The 25,617-nt window shown below is 34.0% G+C and overlaps 1 protein-coding gene across 1 annotated transcript; it reads right to left on the bottom strand.

The window, feature by feature from the left end:
- Positions 1–11,071: 11,071 nt before the first annotated feature.
- Positions 11,072–15,286, bottom strand: LOC111064298. Its single transcript, XM_022352009.2, has 4 exons — positions 15,136–15,286; positions 13,879–14,112; positions 12,851–12,933; positions 11,072–11,299 (listed from the first exon to the last, which is right to left on the bottom strand). The coding sequence occupies exons 1-4, from the start codon at positions 15,185–15,187 to the stop codon at positions 11,138–11,140; spliced, it is 531 nt and encodes a 176-aa protein (XP_022207701.2). The 5' UTR covers positions 15,188–15,286; the 3' UTR covers positions 11,072–11,137.
- Between the last annotated feature and the right edge of the window lie 10,331 nt (positions 15,287–25,617).

Here is a 25,617-nt window from a genome sequence, read left to right as displayed (position 1 = left end):
CGAGTCCTGATAGAATGACTGACTCACTGTACAGTCAGTCGAAAATTTTAATATTGGAATGAGGGGTATTTTGGCAATCTGAGCAAAAAATAAGGTCTCTTTCATTTTTATTTAATTAAAATTTCAAAATTTTTCGAGTCCTGATAGAATGACTGACTCACTGTACAGTCAGTCGAAAATTTTAATATTGGAATGAGGGGTATTTTGGCAAGATGAGCAAAAAATAAGGTCATATGCACCTTGTTGTTACATCTTCAAATGAAAAATGAGTTTTGTGGGTTGTCAAAACTCCAACTGAAAGGGGAACTATTCAACTTATTATATCTTTTAGTAAAATAACAATGATCATACATCCATCTATTATCTTCTATACTATACTAAAGGAAAGAACCGGATTATACACGTATACAGGTGTAAAGTATAGGAAAATTATGTTTGACGCATCATCACGTATGAACTACTGGACTGATTAAATTGAAATTTTGCATATAGATTCTTGGTTAACCGAGGATGGTTATAAACCTATTTTAAATTTCTCAATATTTGATTACATCAAGTTTTCAATTATTTGTCATGCTTTCAGTTGTTGTAAGGAAGCAGCAGAACATTTCTCTTAAAAGGGAAATTAGAAGATATGTATGATTGGGGATCGATCCTTTTTGAATAATAAAAACAGGTTTTCCGTCGCACCCAAATTTTTTCTGCCATTTTGGAGCCGCCATTTTGAATCCAACTTCTTTTTTTAATTGAAAGGTGGTCATATGATACATGATTCCAATACAGGATCTCCAGATAAAAGGTATGGTGAGAACCGCACATCGATATCTCAAACCTTTCAAAATTTATTCTCATTCATTTCCTCTATTATAGTATGGAAGATGATATATCCATCTATTTATCATCTTTTATACTATAATTGAGGAAAGAACTGGCTCAAACACGTGTAGAGGATAGGAAAATTATGTTTGACGCATCATCACGTCTGAACTACTGGACTGATTCACTTGAAATGCTGCTTATAAATTCTTAATCAACCAAGGATTCTTATAGGCCTATTTTCAATTCTTCTAGATTTCATTACGTCAAGTTTTAAAATAGACCCTTGCGAAGCACGGGTTACCTGCTAGTATTTCAGATACTTCAAGAAAAATTATTCACAATTGTTCGTGAATGATTCATCATATTCAGGGAGAATGAGGGTGCTATACCATCTCTACAATGATAAAAATTTATTAAATTGATTGCTGTGAGTCATGAAATTAATAAAGTTCTAAAAACAGAAACGGTTGTCAGTCCAGAATTACTTGCATTCCATGAATATCTATGACCTAACAAAAAAAAAACATTTTGCTTGCTTCAACAAATTTTGGTACCACTGACCTACATCACTGTGCCTGTTTGTATCGCCAGAATGTAGACAACGCAACAAGAATTCTGATAAATTGTCTATAAATCAAAAGTAAGACTCGCATTCCAGATAATCAATTATTATTTCATAATTACCAAATCTCTTCAATAAATATTGTCAAACCCACGCGTGAGATTGCGGCACGTTTGAAGCATAAACTGTGATTCATTCCAATTACCATTTCCAAACAGCATGGTAACTAAGGTAACTTACTCATTTGGTTATCATTCCTCTCGAAGTTTATCATCCTCACGTTTTCTGTCATAGTTCCTGAACAACATTAATAAAAAATATACTTGTGATAATGATAATGGCTCGCCAGTCGCCACCCAACCATAAAAAATCCAATCTCTTTGCTATACTGGAACCAGGAATCTACAAGCTTTGATGACTGACTATTACTTGGTTGACAATATCCTTAATTGACTAACAGAAGTTTCTATCATGCAAATTTCTCCAAAAGCTCTTTGGTGCAATTTCAAGTAGTGTAGATACTTTGGAAGTAGCAGAAATATATATTTCACAAATGAGCCCAATCGTAGTCGAACAAGCGTTAGCAGGCTCTCACTTTAGACCTTTTGAAAGTCGCCTGTCTGTGTGTATGTTCTACAATAACATTTTAACCATTTAATCAATAAGCAATTAATCATTATGGCAGGTTATACTAAAGGTGGTGCGATGCAAAGTAGCACTGCGTTTTGCATCCATAGGGGCTTCTTCCATTTTTGTTTGAATGGAAGTATATACGTATACGGTGCAGAAAACATTCAGGAGGAATCCAGAAGACCAATATCATCTTCTTTCATCGCTGTGCTGCATTGCGACTCCTCCCACATCCAGCCTTAAGGGCCCTACACACCTACGGATTTGGCTCGGCTCGGCTCGGTTCGGGAGAAATCCGTGAGTGTGTAGGCTCTCCCGGCCGGGCGTGTGCAGTTAGCAAAAATCTGAATCGCCTAAAAATCGAGATAGCAAAATTTTTGTTTCAGATTCGGATTCAGCGCCCTTGAATTAGTAGAATGGTTCGCGGGAACTCTAAAATAGTCGAAAATAAAAACTCTATGAGCACATTAATGTTATTAATGAAGAATTCTATTTCTATGAAGAATTTGGTTGAATTTATAGCAAGAAAGTACTAGTACTGTAAAATAATAATACCAATGTTTCCGAAAAAAAATTTATAAGCTGAAGAATAAACATATTTCAATTATTTATTCAATAAAAATGTACTTATTTTTATATTATTTCTGTCTACTTGTGTGGAATTTTAATGAGGAAGCTGAAATTGAATCACTATTTTTGTCTCTATTTTTACAGAATAATATCGAGTATGACAACCTTTTTCAATCAATGAACTGTCATAGTGTTTTGAATACTATATTACACAAGATGTAAAAAGTTTAATACTGTACTTATTCTGAGCTGGTTGAGGCTTTACAGTATTAAGTATAAAGGTTCAATTCTCTATCTACTGCTACCCTGTGTGAATTTAGAGTTGGTGTGTGTCTGTGTGAGAAAGAGAGAGAGATTGATTGATTGATTTTAATGATAGTGTGCTAGGTCTCGAACGACCCATTGAACAAGAACAGCATTACAAAATATACATCCAGATAATTAAACAAAATAAACGATAGTATCATGAACAAAATAGTATTGATGCAATTAAGAAATAGAGAAATTAGTAGATAATTGGAAAATGACAGATTAATTGTTATAATTTTAAGATTCATCCAGAATGCTCGATCCAGGAGAAAGAGATAATGGAGAAAAATAATGGGACAGAGAGAAGAGATGAAGAAGAAAAGTAAAATATACATATAGGCCTATATATAAAAGAAACTACGAATAGTGCAAAATTACTTCTAAGTGGCATTAAAAGATCTGATAATGAAACTGCACTTCAGCGGATCTCAAGAAGCCTACTGAATTCACATCTGTCAGAGAGAGAGAAAGAGAGAGAGAGAGAGAGAGAGAGAGAGAGAGAGAGAGAGTGTGTGTGTAGAGACACAGATAACATAACGATAAGGAGGAAATGGAAGTAAAAATTGAATTCATATTCAACTCTTTCCATATTCATAGTTGATTTTCTGATTTCATATTTGGATTCGTCTTTTCAATGTTTAAATTAAAAAAAAAGTTTTAAAAATGTTCATGTTTAGACCTAAACTCTTAAGTGTTCAAACACTTCTAGAAACCTTCCCCTTTGTGAGCAAAAAATTATTATCTCATTAACCTAGTATGTTTTTACTATGATAATAGAAAGCTATATTAAAAACAGCCATAACTCCCTTGTTTTCGTGTATTTTCAAAAATCCTTTCCAAAGAATTTGGGGTCACTGAATTAAAATCTGAAATCAAAATTCCTCTATCTCTATTATTGGACGATTTAGATTTTGCTGGAGAGGATAGCCTTGAAAAGTACAGCAGGCCGGGCTCACGTTGCTTACTACTAGTGTGTAGTGATTTTGCTCCAAGTTGTTCAAGGACACGAGCCAAGACAGGCCAAATCTGTGAGCCAAATCTGTAGGTGAGTAGGGCCCTTAAAAATACGAACTATCTCTCAGAATTTCAATGAACCTGCAATCGTATCTATGTACTTTATTGTACTAATGAAATTCTATTCTTACTCACTCACTTGCTGATAGTAATTGCTGGAGAAGTATAAAATTTGAAAAGACAGGAGAGTTTATAGTTGATGGTTCAGTGCAAGATCTGTACAAAAATTCAGCTAATCATAAAACCAAACTGATGGAAAGTAGTACAACTGCGCATGCACGAGGTCTCAACTCTCTGGTCTCTGCCACACATTCAACAAGTAAGAATTCTGCTATGGTACCTTAATAGCACACTTTAACATAGGCAATTCGCTGAAAAAATGAAACGTACAGTAATACAAAAAAAAAGATTATAGACAGTCTAAAGTAGGCTAAACAACTTTGTTTAGTAACTTCTGTATGCTACTAAACTTATCAATAAATATCCTGGATATAAATCAATTATCTTACCTTGATTCAAGACCTTCAGCAATGGAAAATAAGCAGAATAGACAAACTATGACTTGATGAAGCAATAAAACAAAGGAGAAACAAACAACTGACTTCACCTTCACCTTCTGAAGGGAACAGAAAATCTTCAATGGCTGCCGCTCATGCGCACATGCATGCATCACCCCAGCAATTTCAAAGTTATTGATATTGACAAATCTTTATTGTTAACATTAAAACACTCCATATTTCAGGGGTGGATTGATGATTTCTTTATGGGGGACATTTGTGCTTCTACTAAAATAATGTTCAATTCAATAAAATAGTAGTTGGTTATTATTTGAATTGAAAACTTGAAAATCATTTCATAGACTTGGTGTGTTCATTATTGTGTGACATAATTTTCAGCATAAACTGGGGTCTAATTTGAAAAAAAATGATATAACTTATTCATTTTTGGATACAATCATTTGAGATTCTAGGACAATGTTGATAATATGAACAGAAACATTCATAATTTTTTTCATAATTTTCCATTATCAATTACCATTTATTTGAAATTTTAAACGTCAGTAGCCCGTCAACGGCATGTTTGACGGGATTTTTGCATTGAGAAAAAGTACTGGAAAAGTTCACTTCTAAAGCCGAATTAGTCATAAAAGACTGCTTTTCTGAACATTTTTAGGGAAACTTGAAAATCAGTCAAATTTATTTCAAAGTCCCTATCTGGATTAAAATTAGCTCAAAAGGTCTATTATATCACCAACAGTGCATTGTAGACGATTTTCGCTGAAGACAAAAAGTGTTCGAAATTCTATTCTGCATCCGAATTATTTGGGAAACTTGGGAAGTCCCTCTGGTTTCAGCCCAAAAGGTCAATTATATCATTAACAGTGCGTTGTAGACGATTTTTGCAAAAGACAAAAAGTGTTTGAATTGCAATTCTGCACCCAAATTGATCAACAAAAAGCCTAAAGTAAGACTTTCTTGGAAAACTCAAAAAAATGTCAGTCTTATAAGAGTAATAATAGTAATTTTACCGCATGTACCAATCAATACATCAATCGTCAATCAGCTAATCACCAGGAATTAACTTTTTGAGTTGAAACTCTCGAATTCTTTATTGGAATCTACTTTACAATCTCACCTTTCACTACATTCTCATTATAAGATTGATATTCTGTTTCTTTACAGGTTATTGCGAATGTGCAAACTCTTATCCTTGTTCATTGCACGTTATGAATGTGATGCAACAGCATTATTAACATGAAATCGATGTAAGTAATTATAAACTATTAACTATGCGAATTCCAACTTTCAAGAAAAATAATAATAATGATTAGTTTAGACAATGTATGAATGAATTCAGGGCTACCTTCTTGTATTTATAAAATAGAATTATAGGCCTTATACCCATTTATTTTCATAACCTGACGATGGTCACCTGATGATATCACCGAAACTAGAAGCCTAGTTACATTACAATTAATATTCTTGTTTTTTAATATTTTAATTATTTTAAAGGGTACTCGACCTATAATTTTATTTTATAAGTTTAGACAATATATGAAAAAGTAGAGAAGTTGATCGAATGATGGAAAAATTGTTTGATGCAATCGTTATTCATACAAGAGAACACAGTACAATGATATTGTGAATCAATAGCAAACAAACATGCCAATAAAAATGATCAGTTCTCTAGACGCATTCATCCCTTTTCCATCCATCACAAGAGGACCAATCAATCAATCGATTCACTAAATAAAATTTTCTCCTCCGTTTATATAATATGTTGAACTGATTAGATTAATGGTGAATCCAATTTTCATTAAATCTCATAAAAGTTTTCGAAACATGAATTTTGAAGTATCATTTGAATATTTGATCAATGAAAATGACATAGCCTGTTCATTTAAAATTGGGTTTTTCTCATAATTATGATTAATAGAATATTCAATAATGTTGATTATAGAATACATAAATTCGATAAATAGAGAAGTGTAACTAGTTTTTTCATCAAATTTCAATTCATCATGTTCTACTAGAGCTAGAGAAATTTTCTTCAAGTTTCTGTCAATAAATAATGTCTTCCTCATACTCTTTTCCAGAAATGCACAGGTAGAACACTATGTGAGAAATTCCTTCACCATCATGTTCTCAGGGCCAAACGTTGTTGCGAGAAAATTGAACCTCACTACTTAGACAGATATCACAACAAAACGCTATGTCCCTGTTCAACATATCATTATTAGAGAATTTATGACATAACTCAGAAGGCAATGATTTCATTGTGTAATGTGACTTGCAGAGTAAGGTATTGACAAAATTCTAGTTCATTATTAGTCAATAAATCCAGTTCCTCAACCAGCTTTTATTCTTTATTGATTGATACAATAAGTACATCATCAGAATGATGATAAGAAGAGAAAACATTATAGTCCAGTCAATGTATGATTATAGAGGGTAAAGCTTGGATCACAATTTTTGACTCCGCAACACTTTTAAGGATAATAAGGGGGTAAACATATCAAAAGTCCTCACTCCTACCACCTGTGCTAAGTGGGTGGGGGTGGTTTGAAAGTACCATATTTGGTTTTTAGCACATATCTCGATTAATCTGGCGACACCAGACCTGAGCCAGCCAAGTCACTCGATATTATTATTATTATTATTACTAGCAGGTCACCCGTGCTTCGCTTAGGGATTGAAAACATAATTCCCGTCTCCCGTCATGAAATTTTGTTTCTGAAACATTTTGATTATTTTATGATATTCCCAAGGATGGATCTGATTAGAGCAACAGTGCCCAATCACATTATTTTTCAATAGATGCACTTTGAATAAGTTATTCGACTTAGTGCTAACCCTATAAAATGACAGAACTCAAATCTTGATTATAAACCATCCTCAACTTACTGCCAACCTGACAAAATTAGACTACAAGTGTGTTCAAAAAGTAAGGTGACTTTTTAAATTTCTATTTTGTTTTGTTAGTACAACATTACAACATTAGTAGAACCACAGGAGAGGACGGAATGGGAGAGGATGAAGAAGGTGTACGGCGGTGTTTGGCTATACAAAGACTAAATTTCAAAAGTGAATGTTATTTATCATGTTCATATTTCATTTGGTGCCAACCAAAGAAGTAACCTCAGCGGAAGCTGATTTGCAACCATGAAAATTTTATTTTATTTTTACTATGTACCAATAGGTAAATACTGTAAAAGTTGCAATAAAAGGTTTATTTATTTATTTATTTATTTATTTAGTACAACATTTCCTGAGCATATTATGTTTCAAGTTTCAAGTGAATAGCATGTTTAGTTTATTTCTGACAGTTACAAAGGTAACTTCAGACGTATTTTGGTGTGCTCGGCGATTTTTCTTCTATAAAAAAATGGATCAAAGAATTTGCACAAAATTTTGTGTGAAAACGGAATTGAGTAGCCTACACCAAAACACTTGAAATGTTGACAGTTGCATAAGGTGAGTCTACTCTAAGTGAAAAAAACTGTTTATAAGTGGTTCTCTAGTTCTCTAGTTGGACATGTAAATTGGATTCTACTTTCAGATAAAATCTAATTTGTAATGACTTTCAACTAAAGCCTTCATGACTGCATTGCTCCAGTAGGCCTACAAAGCTGTAAGGGTGATCGTTGGTCGGGGAGTCGGGACCACACATTTTATTGGCCAAGCCTGGCCTAACCACAGAGCACAGCATCAATGTAATGTGCACGACCACTTTGTCGTTGCATACATGGCGAATACTTATAGAAATACACCCAGGGTTTTTGTAAATATAAAACGATTTCTCTATTACTAGCTAGTAGCATCTACTAACTGCAACCGTTCAAAAGACGTGACCGCTGCGTCCTGTGTCGTCTTCATTATTGCCTCATGCAGTAGTACAGCACTATATACATGTGCAGCGTAAACTACCTACTTTGTTAAATATCTATGATACAAACGCTGCGAAGCAGCATACCATTCACTTGAGAGTGAATACCTCTCCAACTGATGACGAAAACAGGGGCTCTCTACTATACATGAGTTTTTAGTTACAATATTTGAGCCTTAAACTCAATGGTTAAAACGAATCTAACAATAATTTTATTGTAGCATCATTCCCATAATATTATTCCTGAACCAAGTAGTACAACTCTACATATTAGAAGTTGATAGACTAGTGACCCCCTGTGTTGCAGAACTCACTCATGAACTGTTGTATCCTGTGAATCTTTGAATTCCGCAACTTTTAATTTTACAGGGTTGGTGAAAATTATGGAAACAGCTGAGTATGCCTTTTACAAGAATAATTTGATAAAAGTTTTCATAAGGCATCCTATTTGAAATAAAAAACTACTCTTCTATCGCTTCCAAATTTGTTTTTGTCTTATGAATCCAAATACATTTTTTACAATTAGAAGGAGGTCATGTGATAATGTGATATCGATACACGTTACGAAAAAGACTTACAAGAGAGAATGAATGGCAAAAGCTTTCCATTAAAATCTCAAACCATTTTAAGGAAATTCACTTTTGAATGAATCAATGAATCATAAAAAATGAAATAGATGAGTACAATGAAAATATAAACTCTCTAATTTTACTTTTTGAAGTGTTATCATTGATATAGGTAACTCATTTATTCAATTTATTTATGATTTATTAGGATATTTAAATATGAATATGTTTGAAGGGTTTGAGATATAAAGGCCTTGCTCTAGTAATTCTGTATCGAAATCATGTATCACATGACCACCTTCTCATTTTGGAAAATGAAGTTGGATTCATATCCAACGTTATTATTATGTTTTATGTATATTAATCAGCTTAAACCATGTATCAGGGCATGAAGGACAGTCTGTGTGATAGCTCCAAAATAGCTTTAGCTGATGAATTAATAAATCAATATAAAAATCTTGAAGCACCCTTCATTTGAATTAATAAACATTATAAATATTTTTAATTATTTTTCTTATTAATTTAAAAAGTAGCCCATGTGAATGATACACACTCACGGATTTCGCCGGAGCCGAGCCGAGCCGAGCCGCGCCGAGCCGCGCCAGTAGCTCAGGACGGATTTGGCCAGGCTCGGCTCGGCCTGGCTCGACTCGCAATAAAATCGCCTACACACTCACGGATTTCTCCCGAGCCGAGCCAATACAGGCCAAATCGGCGAGCCAAATACGTAGGTGTGTAGGGCCCTACTTTACTTTACTTCCACACAAGCACTGATGACAACACTGCCTAGAATGATACCTGTGTTCACGAGTGATTTGTCCTTACACCACCCCTCCACCCAACAGACAAGAGTAGTATTGCAACGTTGCATGACAGGTGTAGCCCCACCTTCACTCCTCGTCTACAGCGCTGCGTATCACACTTGTAAATACTCATGGAGTAATACACATCCGTGCAAATACTCATGGAATAATGTTGTTTGCTTCCAAGTCATTCACGTAACGTGATTGATTGTGACATAGATACTGATTTGAAGTTGGATAATCGACTTGAGACATCAACATACGGTCAATAAGAGATATCGCCTACTTATTAAAAAAAGAAATCGAATTTATGAAGAACATATTGAAAGTATAACCTGAAGATATGAAAGAGCAGCACTACAGAAACTGTAACTCAGATTTCTATTCTATTAATGCTATCGTAATATTTTTCCGATTATTTGATCAGGTTAGTGAGTATAAATATAGTATTGTATTGTAACCACTAACATAAATTATGTTATTACATGCTCTTCAATCTTATTCTTATATAATTATTATTATTGATCGGAATTAATGGTTATTCTCATTGGAAAGGAAAATACTTGTAGCTTTTTTGAAATAGTATATTACGCTACAAGCACAGAAAGTTAGCGTTCACGGTATGAGGATAGTTTCCCGGGCGAGGCTTGCCGAGCCCGGGAATATGTTATCTGAATACCATAAACATCTTTCTGAGAGAGTCGCTTACGATATTTTTCGCCACACTACAGGTATAGCTGACACCAAAAAGTTAGGCGGTATCATGGGTCTCTTGTGCTTCCCAACAGCTGATGTTGTCAAGTAGAGTTGTCATCTGGCTTGGCTTAGGTAATGATTTTTAAATCAAAAGAGACAATAAATAGATGCATTGCATCAGCTGCGAGTAGGTGAGGTATGGTGGGTCACACCATGTGACCCACAAAGCCCCCTAACTTTTTGACATCAGCTATATAAGAGTAATAAATCAAATAAGCATGTTTCATGATGGGGGGGGAAACTTTGAAGTCTCATATCTCAAGAACCAGACGTCGTAGGGTACTCAAAGTGGGGTGAAAATTTCCGATCTCACCCTCCTGAACACAATGCACCATATGGCACAGTTGTCCAAACACATTTTCAAAAATTTTCAAAAAGCGGCCGGAAAGGGTACTCTTTCCGGCTAAAGCCGGAAAGAAGCATGTTCTGATGTCAGACGAAAGTCGTCTGCAAACAATGTCTTTCAGATCTACGTAGGGACTGGAAAACAGCTGCTTTCTGTGCAGTGTGGCGAAAAAGAATAATTAAACTATATCCAATAAATAACAATTTTCCATTTGAATAGTTATTTGTCAAGAAACCTGGTTGTTATTGAAACATCAGTAATGCGGTTTCAATTGTGTGCAATGGAGATTGGATGAATGAAGGAAGCCGCATAATTTGTGATTGATTGTATTTTATTCAATTGAATTTAGAAAGAGTTATACATTGCCTCCTGTCAATCATTGTATTTGAACTAATGTATTGGAATAAACGCCACAAGGACATCGACTTGTATCATTGAACCGTTGATAGAAAATTTCATCGATTGGCTCTTGGCAATTGAATGGTCCATGGATCAGGGCATGAAGCTTCTTCTCACAAAGGGTTGTACCCTTACATTTCTGAAACAATAGAAATATGGTATTACTTTCGCAATTCATAATTCCAGTTCGTGAGTATATTTGATGTGATCAGATCACATTTTATATGATCAGATTGTCATCCTAATTTAATGGGCTCTGAAACTATGATTATTTGTAACTAACTATAAAAATTCCAACTTGGAGTGCAATTTTGACAATGAGAATATTGACTTATGACTATTTCGACAATGATTGAGAATGTCTTTCAGATGTTGAATTATGCACATTTTGTGATGTGCAAGGTCTCAATAGCCATTGCTACCCTTAATCAGCTTCATCACCCAAAATGTAAGAGTATTGAGGAATTGAAACATTCATATTATGATATAACATGATATTTCAATAAAACTGATATTGCAATGACTTTCCTAACAAATACATAATTTTCTAAGCATATATTTTTTTTATTTAAAATTTTCTTAGTCTCTTCACTAGTACACTGTGGTGTCATTAGACTCGTATTATAGTGGACACCAGGCAGTCGTAAGACACCAGAAAGTCCTAAGACACCAACCAAGCTGGGACACCAATGTAAGACACCAGTAAGACACCAGTAGGCTACAACAAATGCCTTGCTACAGGCTCGGATACCGATCCTTGATTATTCAGACTACTGAAAGCTCCGCTATTATGGAGAATAAGATCAGATTAGATCTCTTTATTTATGTATGTTACAATATTTACTGGCTTATACACTAATTTACATAAGGTGACGGTAATGCTAATTTATCAACGAATTTTACAAAATATAAAAAATCAATCAATGAGAATAGAGATCGAATGCAATAAGAATGACGATAGTATAAAATTGTAATGTAACTTCATAAATCGGCGGTGTTTCAACAAATAATTATTGTCACAACAAAATTTCCATAACAAAAGTTACGCGGAATTGAGAAAGTATATGTGAGGAATTACAAGAGATTCAATGATTGTTGGATCACAAGAGTTATATTCAATGATTCCTTAGAAATATTGAAGATTAAAGAACCTACAGTATTTTAGTTATCAAAAATAACAGTTTTATTCCGGGATGAGATACTTTAATGAACTTCAGTAGTCACCAGAAACATAGGATAATTAAAAATAAAACAGTCAAGGAAATATCAATTGAAAAAACTATTTACAATGCTGCTGACTTTCAATTTTCATAATAATTTCATCAATTGATGAGACAAAAGTTCCTAAATATTGATAATTGACGAGTTATAATAGCGATAAGTGGAGTTTTGTGATTTATGTGTTCAATGTTTCAGCATTCAAATAGTTATTGGATTTATTATCATTATTATTGTTCTGGCATATCACCTGTAATTTGAGTGATACTCAAAATTTGATGTACCATGTGACGATTGTGAATGAATGAAAAAATAAATAAATATTAAAATTATATAAAATATAAAATGTTACACATCAGCAATGATTATTGCTTGGAAGCACATAGCAAAAAGCAATTAATAATAGGAAGAAGAGATGAATTTGAATGAACTAATTTCACATAAAAAGGTAGTTAATTAGAATTGCGTGTACCTTGATAAGGTCAGGATATTTCGATTGCTGAAGATTCACACATTGAATGGAGCAATCCAGATTGTAAGTACATTTAACAAAATCTGTAAAAGAAAATTAAAATAAATTTCGTATTAGCATAAGCTTTAATCACGTAATGAGAAAATTAGCAAGAAAATTAGTAATATACTCGTAAGTGCTATAATTAAAAAAAAACTTTTAGTTACTTTGCCAGCTTACTGCAATTATGGTGAAGTCCAAATGCTGGACAGAGAAAACTAACTTTGTTTCAATTAATAAGATTACAAGGGAATCACGTTTGATTCATCTCTCTATGGTTATTCGAGATCAACTAGAAATTCCACAAAAACCTGTCAAAGCTCTTTAACACGTCACTATTTTTTGGGAGCCATTCTACTCTCCACAATCTGATATTGTTGATTTACTTGATTCAATATCGTGGAAGAACAACAATACCTTTCCTACGTCTTGACAATGAGTGAATTCAGATTTGAATAAGAAAACAAAAATTCCTACAATATCTCTATCTTCAATAATCATCTACTGTATCCATATTTTATCCCATCTTATCTTGAAACTAGCACTGAGACGATCTCAGATGACAAAGTCTTGATATGAATTAATGATTCCATTACATTGAATTATATATTAGTTTGTTTGATGTATTCAGAATATCTATCTATCTGATCACCAAAGTATTCAATTCAATCATTAATATATCTATCACGTCTCATCAAATTTATTGGTGAGTTGTAATATTAAATGATTTGCTATTGAATATACTTCATGGAAGTTATCTTTCATGAAATAAATGAAAAATATTGTAATTGCATGATTAATTGAATCTGATACTAAATGATAATTCAATCGGATGACTAATTCGAAAGTTGAATCTTTTTCAGTTCCTCAGTTTTTTCTAATTGAAGTTATCAAAGTAACTACTGGAGTCATTTTTATTTTTTACTTTGCATCCAATAATAATAATAATAAATTAACAATATGAAGAAATACCAGGTAAAATCACCTACTTGTTTTGAATTCTGGAGATTTTCCATCACAAGAATCATATCTGAGACATTTACTGTCAACCGTTGGACAGGAAGCGTCCATATAGAATTCAGGCGATATCTGAAAGGGGCCACAGTTCCTGCCATTGCAGCCTGGGTTTTTCCTGCAACCGCTCATTGCGCGTCTCATTTGTTCCATGCAAGGACAATCGAGTTTGTCAGCATCGGGACATGGAACGAAGTGAATGGCAAAGACTGAAAAATTATTTTTTGAATAGATTCGAGATAAAAGTAACATTCTCGAAATATTGATATATTCCATATTGGTATAAAATATATTGATATATGATCTGTATAAAACATAGCTGCGTAGGTTTCTCGTGACAAATCTGTGATTACATCGCATTATGCGAAGTGGATGTTGATTTTCAGCTCTCCGAAATTTTAGAGATATGGGATCTCATTCCAAATACGTAATATAACAAGCGACTGAAAAACCGATGATGTTCAAATTTTTAACATATCAACTTATTTTCATATTTTTGCACTGATACAAGAGTCATGCTATCCCATATTTCGTATATTTAGAATCGCAAGCGGTGCAGAATGGTCTAAGGGAAGTGAGATTACCTTTGAGAATTCAGGTTACTGGAAAGGGGACTGACCATTGTGGGAGACGCAACTGGACTGAACATTCATGGAACCATCAGAAGTATGAATATAACTTCTTATATTTAGCAAACTCTACTCTCTAGGAAGAATTTGGATTGGAAAGAGCTCGTAAATAAATTATGCCTCAACAGTAAACTTAGTTATTGTTAATCTCATTTCAAAAATCTGGCATCGGAACATTCAAACATTTCTGAACAAATGCCTCGCATATTATTGCCTAGAAGTTATTGACAATTATTAAATGAATAGCCCAGTTCCCATCGACCAATTTGATGATTGAAGGCTATCAAACTGAAAAAAAGAGGAAACTAAAATAAATAGGAATCAAATGATTCATCTATTCACATGGGCCGATTTCCAGCAAGGGATAAGTGCTGATCTTGGAATTAAGGAATAATTCCAAGAAAGGTGAAATTTAAGTACCGTACCGTACATAAGTAAGTTACATTAATTCTCAAGTAGAAACTGGGTGAAGAATGAACAATACAGTACTTGTATGATATGAAAATGATAACTCTTCCTCTGAAAAATAAAGCTTGTAATATTTATCATATCTAGTGCAGAAAAAAGCATACAGTGCAATGTTCAAAATAAAAAGTATGGTACCATGCGAGCAGTAGGTAGCGATAACTAAAACCAGGAAAAATGAGGAGGTCATGTTTATGAGGACGATTCAGCTCTACTGTCCTACTGATATTCCCATTCGTGTTTAAATACCAGAACTCAGCTCAATTTTCTCTCCATATCACAAACTTATTTGAACGCTTTTTAGGAAATACTAATTAGATTTCTATGAGTTCCAACAATATACGTGCTACTTCAAGCAGAGAACTGATTAGTATTGCTTGAAAAAATCGTTTTCGAGATAAGTGATTTTCTTAGACTACAAACCAATTTATAAGCGGACTAGGCTGAGTAAAATATCTAACTTTTGATGAGATTCAGATATTGGATCGTTAGGTGTAGAAGTGACTTATTTCAAATTGATAGGATTTTTGGAATTTATCATTATTTCTGATCACAGTTTGATGGTTAGTTGAAGATCAATTATTTGGATGATCACTGATCACAATCTCCGACAAATGAGTTCAAGACACTGTTCAAGTTCAGGAACATGTCCATTGTCCATCACTCACTATCACGACTGCGATACTGTCAATCTGATGTAGTAATGTAACAAGAAACTCACCTTGGAGCTTGAATCACCAGCAGATTCACAGTGATCGCAGTGATTTAACCCTTCTAGAATATAATCAAAAACTCATCTATCACCGTAAAGATGAAGAGAGAAAGAAAAGAAAATTGATTTGTATATTAGGAATTTATGAGAGATATTTGACCGATATACAAGAGTCGTTGCTTTTAACCAAATCGTCTACCAACTTCTAGAATTATTCACAACCATTATGACTTATCGATGTACATGGTTCGTTTACTGGGAATGACATGTGCTTCCCAACGGTAGGATGTTATTCTACTGTGGAAACTGTCGCGTCATCTGTGTGACGCTGAGGGCTGAGCTTTTTGGGAAATACGCCTTACCGAGTTGGTAGTAAACCTATCAAACAATAACTCTATGGATTACAGAAAAATCAATTCAACGGTTTTTGATTGTTCAATTCAATTGTTAGTTACTTCAGCATTCGCAAATTCATAAATTTTTCTTGGTTGTGGGGGTATCGGAAATCCCGTTACAATCACAGCTAATAAAACTATTATGCTTACAGTTGTGTTGTGTTGTTTGTGATGTTGTGGTACTTTCAAAACTTTGTGTTTCCAAAACGTATGCTCTTTGCTTGAGGGAAGATTATCACTAAAATAAATCTCATCAATTCAATGTTTTGTCAATGCTACCTAGTTGACATAGCAGAGCATTAAATTTCGAGAACAAACGACAGTCACATGCAACAAATCGAATAGCCAATCTGCTAATTTTATGGCGTCTAGTAGCTTAACACTATACTGCATATAGGTATGAGCTAATCGGGTAATAGTTGTGTTAAATTATAACGAACGCCTATTATGATACAGCTCTCGATTGTTAGTGCTTTGACTTTGGAGTGGGCTCTTGATACACCCACTAACTTACGTGATCCGACTGACCTACTTACCCGCTTATAATCGCCTCAACTGGTCAACTTATCGCCAATGATTTATGGTTTCTCGGGATTCGCCTGGCCAACACTAGACCTGCTCAGATAATACGATAATGCTCGAACATCCTTTACTAACTTGTTGTTTTGCGTTACACCGTTTCTCCTGGTTCCAAGCAGGAATAATAGGGAGGATATTGGGCTTCTTCGCGGACGTTCTTCTATGTTAGTTACTTTCTGAGTTAGTTGGGTACTGATTTATTTGATTATGTTCATGACTGAAACGAGTGCTAATAAATGAATTGGTTCAAGTTTTGAACAACACGCGGGTTTATGCAAACAAGAATCTCGTATCTTATTTATTTAAATTTCACTGTGCATCATCAATTATAAGTCAATGGATAGCTGGAGAGCTTAAAGAATTCTAATCGAAATATGTGAATAGTTATATTATTTTTTGTATTCTACTTCTGGCACCTAGGAACGAGAAGGAAATGCAACCAAAATATATGCTAACTATGAAGTTGATATCAGTTTATAGTATTCAAGAAATTGTTTCCTACTCTCGTTTGAATTTTTACAAGAGAGATTAGAGATTGCAGAGATTCTTTTCCGTTTGGTGTAAAATTATTGCTTTTATCATAACAGTATACAAGGGAATAAGATAGCCGGATTATTTTTATTTGTTTCAATTTATACATTTGAAATCTTGGAAACGCTAAAACTATTTAAAAATGCATGTATGAGATGAATATTCATTTCCATAGAGGCTACTTATTATGATACGAGATATGTTTCAGTGTCAGTTTTCCCAATTTACATGTTTCATTTGTTATTTTCCATTGTTATTCTTTTCATTTTTCCTGCAAAGCAATGGAAAGCCCAGCAAACAATCAAGCTCCTTTCTGATTTTTGGTCAGACCAGACCATAGTAATGTGCTTACACATATATGAAAGACGTCTCATTTGGAAGAGACGGCTTTAAGAAGCACAACAATAACTTATCATAACAAAAGTTTTTAGTTGCTCTCATTTGGGACATGTCTACTCCTGCTCGGTTTTGATACAATTTTAACTAGATAGGAAAACTTCATAATTATACTTCCAAATAAACTTCTCTATCTTCTTCTAAATAATAAACTTATCAGAGCAATATTCTATAAGAAATGCGGAAAATTAGACCAGCAGTCTCCTCCTAAAATACTATTCTATACTGCTAATACTAGCAACCTAGTACGTATCTAAGTAGGAACGAAGAATTTCTATCGAAGAAAGATAAGAGAATATAATCTATTCATCTCTATTCATCCATCCGATGGAAGTGCCTCAGCCTTCATCCACATAGATGGTAGCGCGTATCTGGTCAGCAATCCTCAGCTCTCTTGTTTTGAGTTTTCTATGAATTTGAAGACCGTGAAATTAGATTGTGGTTATAAAGAAGGAGCTTTGACTTCTTAAAATATTACTTCAGTATGATTTTCGAACAGTAGCTGTTTACTGAAGATGAGACGATGTTGAGTAAGATTTTTAATGTGGAATCATTTAATCTGAGCCGAAAAAGGCTCATGGCACATAATTCATTCACACTCACACTGGACGTGCGTATTTTAATGAGTATAGCTCAAGTTGTCAGTTACAAAACAGTCTCCTGACCAGCGATCCTATTACCATCATCCTGCCTTCTATTTGAGACTCTCAAAGTCACAGCTGACTTTGAAAGATGGCGGACAACCGTTTAATTACATTGGCCATAACTTAACCACTAAGGAAGAGTAGCTTCATCCTCCATTAATCATTTTGACGTTAGTTTGAAGGATATAAAACCGACTATGGCAGTCATGAAGCCTCGGAAGATGATCAAGAATAAAGGATAAGATTATTCTCATCATGGAATGATTGGTAATGGCACGAATTTGTAAGTTGGAAACAATCTTTATCTGCATAGCACCTATACAGAGATCTGAACAATAAATCATGACATGTAGCGCATTATCTCAATGTTATCCATAATATCACATATTTTTAGTATGTAGCATAATTTAAGGAATTTGTATTTTTTCTGAAGACTACTTTAAAAATCACAGACAGTTTTAAGTGATATTCAGTTGTAATGTTTTGAAGAAGTAAAAAAGGAAATTTATAATTTCTTCAGCTTTGAGCAATTATTTTAAAGAGAATGGTATCAAATCATTGATTCGATATTTATATTTTCAACATATATTCATAAGCGTGAATCAATAATATTTGTTAGATAGTGATTAAGTCAAAATATCATTAAATTTCCTGTAGTCATACTTTTATTTCAGACTGCTATTTTAGTAGTTTGAAGGTAGTCTACTATCGTAGAGAAAACATATTCCAGACAATTATAAAATTTTACTGTGATCTACTCTAGTTTCTGCTCTTACAGAACGAACTATCTTCCATCAAATATTCAAGGAAAACCAACCACTAATAAGCAGCTAGAGTTATGCAACTGATTCTATTGGTCAGGCCCATCATGAATTGGAAGAATTCAATGGCAAAAACCAAATATACAAAAAATACTCTTAACAGCTTCCAGTTTTGCAACCGAAAATAAATTGCATTTTCAATGAATATTCATCGAACCGTGGGCTGTGATATTCGAAAGTACTGTCATATCCAATTTATTTCGAGTAGAGTTTCTGCTTTTACACTCAGCTCGTTGTCCTATGTCCTGCACTCCGAATATACTATTTCTATATCAAGCTTTATACAAACACTGTATGTTGAATGCGTTTTTTAAGTGTCTTGTTGTGGAAATTGCCAAATTTTAAAGATAAACAAGACAATATGTTCGGTCAGATTGCCAGAACGCCACATGGTAACAATATTGATGAAACTTGACCAACAAAAGGTATCGCTTCAGGCTTGGGTTTGAATGTAGGCTATGATATTATTTTGCATATTCATTCACAAACAGTTTTTAAGTTGCACAATAGACATAAATATGTGTACAACCGGAAAACGGACCTGTAGTTATGATAACACTTACAACCAATCTTCTTCTACCTGGGTGGTCGGTTCTAATGAAAAATTGGTGAAAGCTTTTGTAATGGGATTAGAGCGTGTAAAATCTAAGAAATTTGAATCAATTGCATTTATTGCAATGGTACTGTATGGATTGAAGCATTTGCTCCATATCACTTGCCTGAGTTTAGAAACAACCAAATTTATCCAACGTAATACCACAGATTCAATGGTTTAGATTTAAAAGTATATCCAGTCTATGGTAAAACGTGAATATATAATCTGGATAGAATAGAATAGAAGGTTTAAACTGGGTGAATAAGAGCAAGTACACGATCCTACAAGTCACCCAATTAGTTAAATAGTTACACTTTGAGTGACTTTAAACACTGATGGTGAAACCAAATTTCCAAGTTTAAATAGAATTGAATGAAAAAGAAATTGTCAAGAAACACAGATTTATCGATACTTAGAGAGACCGGTTTCGGTTATTACACCATTGTCAATCTCTGATGAACTAAAACTAAGTACAAGAGCAGCAGAATTTATACTAGTAGGCGAGTACTGCTATTGGTCAAGGGCATGAACACCTGCCATTGACCCAGCTAGACAGTCTCCTACCACTCAACGGTGTGATAAAATGGCGGCTTAAGCAACAGAATCGCCATGATAACAAAATTTACTTTCAGTACAAAATAAGAACCAAGAAAACAATAAAACAAATGTGAAAGATGATATAACAAATATGTAAATGGAAAAACTATTGACTAATGTATTCTTACAATTTTATGATAAAATTAAATTCGTAGTGTTGTATTGGTTGAAATGAATCATTTAAACTATACTGGGAATTTTCCTTAATTACTCTTGTTATTTCTAAAGCCTCTAGAATATTCAAAGATCTGCCTTTGTTATTAACATGCAGAAACTCAACATTCTCCTTAACTGTGAACTTGTGATTATTTGTTATCAAACGCAAAGTTAGATTCCTCATTTTCAATTCAATTCAATTCAATTTTTTTCCACATGAAATTACACATTTGTACAATATAGTTAAGTTACAATAAAACAATGAATATGAGGATGAATTACTTTACTATTTTGTTTAAAATTGTAAAAGTGGATTATTTAAAAGTGGAATCCCCCAAGAAGACTATACGTCTGTGAATGGGGGAGAGTTCCTATGAGCAAGCTGATTTGGTTTATTCCATTCTCTAATGTGTTCTTTAATTCTACTTTTGAAACTGCTACCAGTTTGACCCACATAACAAGCATTACAATCACCACATTTAAGTTTGTACACCCCACTTTTATCCCAAATATCAATTTTGTCTTTACTTCAGCTAAATAGACTATTTAAAATCAGTTTGGTCTTGAAAGCAACATGAAATCCATTCCTCTTCAATTCCCTACCTATCTTATCAGATACAAGGCCTAAATATGGGATTGTTATCCAAGTCTTCTCCTCACAGTTTGAGCCTACAAAGCTAGAATTGATTGAAATTTGTCTATCAATTTTACTCAATAATCTGTCCACCATACTTTCTTCATACCCATTTGTGACAACTATCTGTTTAATTTTAGTGATCTCAATATCAAAATCATGATGGCTCATAGGTATTGTTAGTGCATTATAGACTATGCTATTGAAAGCAGCAAGTTTGTGAGAAATAGGATGACAAGAATGAAGAGGAATAATAACATCAGTATGGGTTGGTTTTCTGAAAATAGAAAACTTGTGAAAACCAGTGCTATGATCTTTTCTTAAATCTAGAAAATTCAATACACAACTCTGTTCTACCTCTACAGTGAATTTTATACTCTGATGTAATCCATTCAGATAGGAAAGAAAATTGTCTAGTTGTTTGTTACTTCCTTTCCATAAGCAAATAATATCATCTACATTTCGAAACCAGTAAACAATTTTATCTTTGAAATGACTATTTTCAATACTTCCACTTTCTAACTTATCCATAAATAATTCAGCTAGGAGTGGTGAGAAGGGTGACCCCATTGCCAACCCCTCTCTTTGTTCAAAAAATCTATTGTTAAATTTGGAATAATTATGCTGAGTGCATAACTTCATCAATCCTATCAGTTCTTCTCTGAGTGTATGATCATCGATAGAGGCTTTCATTATCTCCTCAGCTCGTTCAAGACTTTCTCTCACCGGAATATTAGTGAATAAATAAGTAACATCAAATGACACAAGTTTATGAGATGATAGAACAGGAATATGCTTTATATTGTTGACCAACACCAATGAATTTTTAATACTAAATTTTGGTTGAAACCCGTTAATTACCGAAAGGTGCTATTCAGTTAGTGAGCTATATTAGAGCAGGGGGAATTAACAAAAGATACCACTGGTCTTATAGGAACATTAGTTTTGTGTAATCTAGGTTGACCGAAAAGTCTAGGTGGATATAGATTCATAACTGTTAGATACTTAGTTTCTTCCTTATTGAATAATTTGATGGTGGTAGTCAACTTATTTCTAATCAAGCTATTGATTTTGGTGGTGGGATTTGAGTTAATCTCAATAAAATTGTTATCTGCGAAGAAATGGTTTACCTTACTTAGATATTCATCCTTATTCATTATTACTGTAGTGCATCCTTTGACAGCTTTCAAAATCATCAAGTCATTGGTTTTCATCTTCTTCTTTGAATTCTTCATGATGTCTGCCGTTTTTGTGATCTCTGGTCGAAGTTCCCTTGTCTTTTCTTGAAGAATTATGTCAGCACATCTTTTAGTTAATATTTTGTTCTTTGAGGCTTCCCAATTGCTATCAATGCTGCATGCTAGTCGCTCAAGTTGTTGGTTATCAAAACAGCTATGACTACTGTATTTGTTACCTCGTCCTAGCAACTCTGTCTCTGCAGATAAAAATTGGACTTGTGAGAAATTAGCTACCCTATCAGTAAACTTGTGTCGATGTTGATTGATAGGCCTATTATTTAGTGTGGGATGTTGATCTTTGAGAAGTTTCTGCAGTTTTTTGTTTTGAGTAACTGTTTTCTCACTCAATCTCCTGAAAAGTTGTTCCCTACATTTGTTGTCTAGGGAATCCCACTCAGCCTTGTGTAGTTTGCTTGCCAGTTGTGTGTGGAGAATATAGATGTAGAAAGATAAGCTATCCCTTATCTTATACCAGTGGCTGATCTCCTGCTTAATCCAAAATTAAGTTCGCTGTTCTCTTTCACGTTTAATTATCAACTGCTTGTTTTCCTGTTGTAGGAGATATAAGTTGAAAAAATCAATTAAAAAGCATTTTGTTTGCATATTATTCATCAAGTGATATGAAACTATATGATTCGGTAGTTGAACAGTACTATTTGGAGGCAGAATTCAGATAACGATCTAGACTCAGAGCGCGAATCTTTCATGAGTTATGTGAATTGATACATCCCCATTCACCTTCATTTCCTTAAAGTACCGTAATTTAGTAAAGCTTTCTGAATAATATTATTGTCAATATGGAAATTCCTCTTTTTCCTATTCTATTTTTATTATCATTCAATATACTGAATTAAATGGGCTATATTTCTGGATGCATTTACTACACGTCCAATTTATATTGCAGCGATGGGATAAGGTGAAGAGGACAGTTTCCTTTTCAAACAAACAAAAAATTTCCAAAGCTGCATGATTGTCTCATTTTTTTTTCAATTGAAATTCAAAAAAATATTTTTTCTTATGAAAGATATTTTATAATAGACTCTCATATTTTTTTCAATGATAGTTTCAATTTTCAACACCAGATTCCATCAACTCTAGTTTCTTATCCACAAAAGTACTCAGAGTCAGAAGTCAATCAGGTGCATTTCATGGAATAATATGTTATTATTATTTCACTTCAGTGCCCTTGCGATACGCCAATACCACAGTGTCACCGTTAACCCAGGGTGCCAGAAGTCATGTACGGTGCGTGAACAAGTCACGCTGAGCTCAGATCCGATGTAGCGGTCCATCTTCGGCGCATGCGCAGTATAGAGTTCAAATGCAGACTGTTGTGTGGGTGGGGCTAGTCACTCGGCCTCCGTCACGACGCTTTTGTCCGCGTCCCGGCGCCTGCGTCCCGGCCGCACAACAATGGGGCGCTACCCCACGACCGTAATTGGCGGGACTGCACTTTTTCTACAAATTTATTTTCATGTGCTGTGGTCCCGATCCACTTTCACCTGCTCATTATATGCTAATCTTCCCCACTACAATACACAAAGCCCTTCGCTTTTTCACACAATTCCCCGATCAATTTTCTGTGTTTTCTAATGTTGTTCTCTCTAGTGGATCAATTTAGTTTCCTTTGCAAAATGTGTGAAATCTTCTATTTCCATGTGCATTTGTTACTGTGCTCATATGAAATGAGTAAAATGATTTCTTGATACATAACTGGATGATATCAGAATACAGTATTGCTATTTTGTTATTTTCAATATCTTCATCTCTGCCCAATAAGTCCAGCCAATGCTAAAACCATTCCCATGTGAAGTGTTTTTAGTGAGTCTCATTACTATTTCTTTATGAGCTGTTCAAGAGTAAGTAAAAATGTATTGGTGGTATTCTGGTACTGTACTATCAAATCAATCAAAATCAAATAAAATTATTCATTCACACATTGTTGTGCAAGTTAATATTGTAATACAGACAAAATCAAAACATGAAACATGTTTCAAGCTATACAGTAGGCATCAGTGTATGATAATAGTATAATTAGTACGTTTTCTTTCATCATCAAGTTTTATCACAAAAAAATCCGTCAACACTATAAAAATCCCCGTTTACCAAAAAAAACATTTTTTAAATATCTGCATCTCCTACCCTTGGCAGGTGATTAAAGAGCTTCAAGGTGATTTAAGGCAAAAAGCCTTCACCTATGTGAGACAACACACACATTTCCCTTGCCACTAGTGGTATAATGGTGAGTTTACAGGTGAACCTGCTACTGATCTGGTTGTAGACATCATCTCTTATTCCAAGTAAAATGTACACCATTTAATTTCTGTTTCAAAATAACTATGGATATTCCGATACTTCCATCATTAATGAGAAGCAGTGAGTAGAGAAACATGAAAAGAGAAGAGTGAGGGACTTTTTATTCCGTTTATATTTCACTATAATGAAATTGTATCTGAGAATACATTTTTTGTCAGCTGGATACGAGAAGTGTGGAACTATCAAGGATGATGATATCGAAGTCACCAATTGTTTTTACTCTTTGTTTCTGACCCTGCTATTGTTGAAGCTTGGTAATTAAATTTTGCTGGAATGGCTCGCTCACAACTTTGACATGTGACGGCATTGATGAACAGGTAGTCAACTGTGAGCATGATGATGATGATGATGATGATGATAATAATAATAATGGTGCAGATGCCGATTCATGTTCTTTTTCTTCCTTCTTCATTCGACAATTCGTGAAAGGAGAGACCAGGGAAAAATAAGGATAGAGACAGTGATGAGGAGATATCATGAGTTGCACTTTTTGAAAATCCGCTGACTAATTAATAACTAGAATGGAGCTGAAATCAATCCGACGGTGTACTTATTCAATACCGTAATTAACCTTGCTTTTCACGCCATGACCTCAAGATACTCAATACTTTTCATCCGTTTTTGACTGTTGATAAGCTGTACCGCACTTCGACATCGACGTTCACCTGTTCTGACATCCGATATCTTTTGCACTTGTTACTGTTTTCTTTATGTCAGCCGCATGATGCATCATTCTTCAATAGACCCAATAATGGAGTTGCAAATGTATCCCATTCGGTTAAGAAACGATTTAGACTTTCAAATATGAATGACTTCTATCTATTACAGTAATTTAAAGTACTCTTTTGAGTGGAATAATGAGAGAATATTGAAAATGCATGATTGTCTATGACCACAAAACAGAATAATGGCCAGCAGTGACATGAGCAACATCACACGAACACAAAAACACGATAAAAAAATCAAGTAATTTGAGGTAAAAATCAATATTTTTTATTGTAGAATT

The sequence above is a fragment of the Nilaparvata lugens genome, chromosome 3 (genome assembly GCF_014356525.2).
Source record: "Nilaparvata lugens isolate BPH chromosome 3, ASM1435652v1, whole genome shotgun sequence".
In the NCBI taxonomy this organism is placed as follows: domain Eukaryota; kingdom Metazoa; phylum Arthropoda; class Insecta; order Hemiptera; family Delphacidae; genus Nilaparvata; species Nilaparvata lugens.
The sequence above is the reverse complement of the archived record's forward strand: the minus strand, read 5'-3'. Positions and strand labels throughout refer to the sequence as shown.